Source organism: Cyprinodon variegatus, unplaced genomic scaffold, assembly GCF_000732505.1.
Source record: "Cyprinodon variegatus isolate N-32 unplaced genomic scaffold, C_variegatus-1.0 Scaffold1100, whole genome shotgun sequence".
Lineage (NCBI taxonomy): Eukaryota > Metazoa > Chordata > Actinopteri > Cyprinodontiformes > Cyprinodontidae > Cyprinodon > Cyprinodon variegatus.
Window position 1 is genome coordinate 81,849 of NW_015151553.1, and position 7,517 is coordinate 89,365.

Here is a 7,517-nt window from a genome sequence, read left to right on the forward strand (position 1 = left end):
TACTTTGTCACTTTTACTTGAGTAAAGAGGTCAAGTTGATACTTCAACTTTTAGTGTTTTTAAACTGCAGTATCTATACTTCTACTTCACTAACAAATGTGTGTACTTTAGACACCACTGATGGTGCCTTCACCCTCAAAGTGATCCCAGCAAGCAGAGCGAGCGATTTACTCTGTATCCCTATTTAGAGCCATGTTTAGAACCGAAGCAATACAAAGTGATGGAACTGATGCACCTAATGAGATGGAAACAATTATGGCAATTAGACCAAAGCAACAAAAACACAACACCTCTTTAGAGGGTTTTTGGTTGGATTTCAAAAAATAAATGTTATTTAGCCCTTAGAAGTATTGTTAAATGATAAAGCGACAGCCCCTGAATGTGGTGACCAACGTTTTTTATTTTCATTACACTGACACAGTACAGAGAGCAACGCAATTAACTCTGTGCATTTAACACATCCCCTTGGGGAGCAGTTGGCTGCCATTGTGCAGCGGTGTGGGGATAAGGGTCTTGCTCAGGATCCTTCAAACTCAGAACCTATTTGAATCCAGATTTGTGCATGCACAAAGCTTCCCCTAATTCAGACCTAGATTGCAAAAAAAAATGCAAAATGGCATCAACAAACACAAAAAGTTAGTTGTATTCCACCTGGTAATACAGGAAATAGTATTTCAGGGTCTAAATTTTAAAAATTTTGCGGGGAAGGCTATCCCCAAACCTCTACGCCGTGCAAAACCTAAAGATGGGACACACCAAGGTCTATATCCAATGACATATTCCCTGCTATATGCCTGGTCTCAGCAATACCAAAGCCTCAAACAACTACTTATGTGTTTTTTTGCTACATCAGTATAGCCTGATGATTTTTTTTTAAACAATCACATAAACATAGAATATCAATGATACCAATGATGCAGTTATTCTGGGTTAATGGGGACATTTCAATTTACTCCAGTCTGTTAATGCAAAGGATGGGGATATTTTCGACTGGGACTATAAAACCTAACATTTCCCTTCAGTTCAAAATCTTTTCAAACTTTTATGTTGTTACACTAGCAGCCATTTAAAATGGCCCTTCCCAGTCAAACGCCAGCCGAATGGCAGCCCACTTTCAGCCACTGGAGTGACCCCATCTTTCTCCTGGGCGTGCATATTTTTTTACTCTGATTCCACTCTTTCACTGAATTACAGGGTCTGACCAGTAGATGGCGCTTCTCTTTAGATCTTAATGTCCACAAATCATGACAGAAAGAATATTTTGTGCAAAGGTTGAAAAAAAAAAAAACTTAATATCTGTTTTTTTTTGTTTTGTTTTGTTTTAATTTCAAATTAAAAACATGTTTTTGTGAAAAAATCTTTGACCCCATTGGAGCCATGAAGTTAAAAAACTTCTGTTTTGAAACTTGCAAAGTATCTGGATGTGTCTCGATGTCTTGCAGTGTTATTTCTTCACCGTGGAGTTTGGCCTGTGTAAGGAGGATGGAGGGCTGAGAGCCTATGGAGCTGGACTCCTGTCCTCTGTTAGTGAACTCAAGGTAACACTCAGCTTTAGCCTTTAATATCATGCTACTGTCAAAACATGGTTCTTATAAAGACTTTTTTTACCTGTACTTTATACCATAAAGACTTTCAGACAGTTACTAAATAACTGATCACACCATCAGTGTAAAATCAAACCTTTCCTGTGTCAGCATGCTCTGTCAGGCAGGGCCAACATCCTCCCCTTTGACCCCGTGGTGACCTGCAACCAGGAGTGCATGATAACCACGTTCCAAGATGTCTACTTTGTGGCAGAAAGTTTTGAGGAAGCCAAGAACAAAATGCGGTGAGTAAGGGAAAACTGGGTGGAAGGAAAAAACCTAATGGTTTCATTGAACGTGTGAAAAGTGTGCTGTCTGATTTATATTTAGCAGCAGTTACAGCTGGAAGCTTTGGGGCCTTTTCTTTATCACCTTCCATCATCTACAGGTTGAAGTTGGGTTAAAGGGGTCATAGAATGCAAAACCGAGTTTCAATTTCAATTCAGTTTATTTCTATAGCGCCAATTCACAACGCATGTCATCTCAAGGCACTTTACAGTTCACCAGATCATCCAGTCAGATTGATTCAAAGTTTTCTATCTAAGGATAACAAGTTGATTGCATCGAAGAGTACATTTATATAAATGTTTAAGACAGAATGATTTGAAATTTAAATATGATTTCCCTATGAGTTTAAAATCTGTCCATAACTTTAAAGTTATCTTGTACGTAGACAGACAGACACATAAACTCCTAAAAACATAACCTTGGTGGAAACAATGTAGAGCCCCATGGCAGATCTTCTGCTATCTAGTGGTTAAAAAGATAAATTCATTCCAGAGGTGATGACCATACAGGTGCTGGTCATACGATTAGAATGAAAAGTGGATTTATTTCAGTAATTCTGTTCAAAAAGTGTAATTTTTATTATTTGTTATTCTTTTTTTTATTTATTTAATTTCTTTGGAGTATGTTTGGCTCAACCTGCTGCTGTGAAGCAGGATTCTCCACCATGAACAGAATCAAAAATAAATATGGATCCAGGCTCAAAATGAGCACCTTGATATGAGCTTTAGAATGGCTTAGTCTCCATTAAACCCAGGTTTGAAGCCTTGCAGGGCAGCATAAAGCCCACTGCCAACATTAAGACAGAAGAAAAAGGTCAGTTCAGGCGTTTTATAAAATATGTGAATCAGGAAATTGTCTATATACCAAACTGAACGATTATTTTTCTCCACTTCAAAAAACATTTTAGATATTAAAATGGAAAAAATGTATTTAAAATTTCAATGTATAACATGGATGCATAAACACCTCTTTTTATTTCAGTGTTAAATTCTGTTTAAAGTAACAGATTATAATTAAAAATGTCTCCGGACCTTTACTGGTTGATGAATTTTATTGGTTATCCCTGCTCTATTTAGTAGTCACCGTCTGACTTTGTTAGTATTTCTTCAGTGCTGCCAGCAGAGGGCGCCACATCTGTTTTTTTTAAATACTTAATTTTTTCATTTTACATACATTGAACAAATGAACAGTTTTACCCCCTTCCAACAAAAATTACAGAGCTGCTAGTTTGACAGGAGCAGTTGCATAATAATAATTAAAAAAGTAATTACATTACTTGTACAGTAGATGTCAGGTTCTGATGAGCGTTCAATTTTTTCCACTATTTATTGTATTTATAAGTGGCAAGACCTAATGAGAAAGTCATCCTCTCCATTGTGTGAATTTCCAAAATGATGTCCTTCAAGTCAAAACATGATGGTGGTTCCACATCGAGCCATCTGAGTGTTATAGCTTTCTTTGCACCTTCTATTGATATTAATAAGAGATATCTATTGGGTTTCCTCAGATCTTGGGGTAAGTTACCCAGAAAAACCTTAATAAAATCACAGCGCATATCTTAATCCATTATAGAATTGACTTATTTTATCACTCCTGACCAGTAAGGTGCAATCTCAGAACATTCCCAGAAGATATGAAAATCACTCCCATAGTTCCCCCATTTTGCCCTCTCGGTGTCCTTACAATGTTTACTTTTAATGTTAAGTGTATAACGTCTGTTTATATGAGCTCATCGTGCCCCGTGCTGGAATTCCTTTCAGTCTAAAAAACAATATGTTTTCTTTTTTTCTATAATATATAACGTAACTATGCACCTTACCGAGTTTACATTGTCACAGATGAATAACGAAAGTTCAGTGGGTGAAATGGACGTACAGAGAAGTTCAAACCCCATCTGCACCTCCTTTCTCTGCATATCTCACAATTCTAAACTTCTATCATAAAACTGGAGAATCCAAACGAAGCCCGGAGTTGACGTAAACTCAGGGATGTTGCCTTATTTAGTTCTGGAATGTACTTTTGTCACGCCAGGAAATTGACACACAGAGCACTGGTTCACGAACCAAGAACATGAAGAGAGGTAGATGTAAGACACCAGTTTAACTGTTTATTCTACAGTTGGGTTTACTTCTAAAAGAATCACAAAGCAGGCAGTTTCTCTATTGAAAATGAACCAGAAGGTGGCTGGGCCTTCTAACTGGACTGGTCCAGGAACCCCGGCAGACAGGAACTGAGCGGCCGAACTCGACCCGGTACACGGGGCCACCAGTGGTCGCTCCATCCGGTCCCGACCAGCCCCAGAGCTCACGGCTTGGTTCTGCTGCACTGTAGTCGACCAAAATCCCGGACGATTTTGAAATTCCCCCCCCGACTTTCTTTTAGGAATGAAAAGTAGGACATGTCCAGGAAAAAAGATGATACCTGGTCACCCTACCATATCAACAGTTTTGTGTTTCAGTGAGTGAGTGCTTGTTGCTATGATGCGTCTTTGCTCAGCAGCTTCGTTCGTTGTAAACCAACCAATCAGCGCACAGCTCATCTAAATATTCATGAGCCTACCATAACAGGAAGAAAACCTGTCATTTCATTCTAGGGCTTTTAACCAGGCTTGAATTAGGGCTCATAGAACAGCAAAGATGCCATTTTCAGCCCAACCAATGTTACACACCCTATTCAGAGACCTTAAGTACCAGAACCAAATACCCTATAGCAGTGGTCTCCAACCCTGGTCCTCAAGATCTACTGTCCTACAGATTTTAGATGCATCCCTGCGTCAACACAGCTGAATCAAATGAATGGCTTGAAAAGGTAATCATTCATTTGATTCAGCTGTGTTGAAGCAGGGATGCATCTAAAATCTGTAGGACAGTAGATCTTGAGGACCAGGGTTGGAGACCACTGCCCTATAGCATCGTTCTGTGACCCATTTAAACCTAACTGATTAAATGCATAACTATGCTTGCCCTGCAGGGAGTTTGCAAAGACCCTTAAACGCCCGTTTACGGTGAACTACAACCCCTACACCCAGAGCGTGGACGTTCTGAGGGACACCTCCAACATCAACAACATGGTGAAAGACATCCGACATGAGCTGGACATCGTTGAAGATGCCCTGCGTCGTCTCGGAAAACTCAGGAGTGACTAAAGGGTCAACAAAGCCTGATGGGGAACGCTGCAGAACTGTTCTAATCTAAAACTGATCCTGCTCTTTCTCTGTTTCTTGTTTTTTTGCTTGTGGATACCATAATGCACATGCTCCTTTGGTGTTTGGTAAAATGTGATAAGAGGTGTTACAAGTGGAAACGTCTGTAGTTTGATGGTGAACGTGTTTGTGGGTCTACTTACTAAAGGATTTAACTTGTTTTTTTCTAGCGTACGTTTTGTTCTCACCAGCTGGCTGAATAGTCAAAAGAAAAAGTGTTACCTTCCATTCATTTATACTCAAAGTTTATGTTATAAATGTTCATTTAAAGAAAAAAAAACTGAAACAGACCTGTGGCGTCAGAATTTAACTTAGAAAGTAGGAAAGAAAAGTGGGAAAACGTTGCAATTCCAAAATCCAAAATAGAGATTTTCTTTATTTACTCAGTTTTTAATCATTTTTATGTCATAAATTGATTATTCCTGTACCAAACTGACTAGACGGTTCACTTGGCTTATTAACTGTATGATTAAGCTCTGACCTGAAGGCCACATTACCAATGAGTCTTCCTGGTAAACTATTAAAACACCAAAGGTACATGTACCTTAAACAAGGAACTACAGTAGAGCTTACACGGAAAAAAAATAAATCGAATACTAGATAAGTTCATTAGTTCTTGAATTGAGGAGATAAAAGAGACATTTTGTCAATGTAACAAGACAATTTACATTTAAAATAAGAAAAAAAACATTTCAGTGTCTTATTTCAGTTTCATATTATATAATTGTCTTATTTTAAGAGTAAAAATATTCATTCCATTGGCAAACTACCTTATTTACCTACTCAAATCAAGGGTAAATACACTTAATCTAATAAATGTGTACTTTTTTCTAGACCATTTTTCCTGTGTAGATGACAACTTTACTTCCCTATTTTTATTTTAAACTGAGATTCTACTAAACTCTTTTCAGGGGAAACTCTGAGCAATAGAATATAGGCTTCTTGTTTTGGAGTTTGCTGAAACAATCTGAGTCAGATTCCAAGAAACCCTTTTAAAAGTAGAACTTATGGCGCCACAGAACTGTGACACAGTTCATATGAAGATGTCAAATGGGCCCAAACAGACCCCACTGACAGAAGCCATCAGCATTTAAAGTATAACTACGAAGGTTTATTGTTGCAGTTGATTTATATAGCAACGATAAACAGCACGTCATCTCAAGGCACGTTACAGAGACAATTCGACCAGATCATCCAGTCAGATTGATTCAAAGTTTTCAATCTGAGGAAAACCAGTTGATTGCATCGACTCATTGACTCGAAAGCCATCCCTCCCACTAAGCATGCATGTAGCGACTGTGGAGAGGAAAAACTCCCTTTTAACAGGAAGAAACCTCCAGCAGAACCAGGCTCAGTGTGAGCGGCCATCTGCTGAGGCCGACTGGGGTTCAAGGAGACAGAAGCAGAGATACAAAAAGCAGCTGTAAAAGGCGTCCAGGAAACACGCAGCCAGGCAGACGAACTCCAAGCCAGTTCCCATGTCAGAGGATGATGATAGCACACCCAGCCAGTCACAGTGAGAGAAACAGGACTACACTGAAAAACAGGCCAATCTCCAACATCTATAAAGACAGGTTTTAATGGGAGCAGCACAGCTGATATTTATATTTTTTCAAAAAAGTAATGCTTTAAGCCTTGTCTTAATAGTACTTAATAGTGCGTCTGCCTCAAAGACTTCAGCTGGTTCCACAGGAGAAGAGCCTGAAACTAAACCTAATCACTTTGCAGTGATTTAATGAATTTAGCGTTAATCTGTAAAAAAAATAAAAAAACAATAATTTTTGTTGCGATCACTGAGTTCGGGACTGTTTTTTTTTCCCCCAGACATAGTAACACCTCACTCCCGACATCTTCCGGCAGTGACATCACGGAGAGTAAGCCTACAGTGTTGCGATTCCTGATCCTCCACGGACAGGTTCATCGTTGGATTGCCAACTTGAAGAGGGAGGATTTGCTATCGAACTTCTGGCCAGAGAAAAAACATAAACAACAAAACTTAATATGTAGCCAACATTTGGAATAGGTGTTCTTTGACAAACATGGATACCTCCAGTAAAGCACATTCAGATGAAAATTACTCTTAATTAAAACACTTTTATTCATTTATTGAACAGTGTGTAATAAGTTTATCTTTAAAGTACTTTCAGAAATTATAATTCTGAATTTGACCGGACATTTCCTCTAAATGTGACTAGTTACTACCTTGCTCTGCCCCAATCTAACTCCATAGACAAACACTATATAGAAATATAATGAAAATGAACCCAAAGAGGGAAATAACCTCTCATGTTAGAAAAAAGCAGAATAATTCCACATCAGAGGCCTCATTCTCACAGATGGTAAATCTTAAGACGGAGTATTAGGGACAAGTTAGAGATTCTTTTTTTGGTTTTTATTTTAAGAATAAAGTAGTAACATTACGAGAAAATAAGTTGTAACATTTT

At 38.4% G+C, this 7,517-nt stretch overlaps 1 protein-coding gene across 1 annotated transcript in view; it reads left to right on the forward strand.

The window, feature by feature from the left end:
• The window catches only part of LOC107101475 (tryptophan 5-hydroxylase 1-like), a 17,592-nt gene extending 12,296 nt beyond the window's left edge, over nucleotides 1-5,296 (forward strand). Inside the window, exons 9-11 of the mRNA XM_015400413.1 lie at nucleotides 1,443-1,538; nucleotides 1,695-1,828; nucleotides 4,842-5,296. Of these exons, the coding sequence (XP_015255899.1) occupies nucleotides 1,443-1,538; nucleotides 1,695-1,828; nucleotides 4,842-5,016 (405 nt within the window). The 3' untranslated portion in view covers nucleotides 5,017-5,296. The remainder of the gene's footprint in view (nucleotides 1-1,442; nucleotides 1,539-1,694; nucleotides 1,829-4,841) is intronic.
• The last annotated feature ends 2,221 nt before the right edge of the window (nucleotides 5,297-7,517 follow it).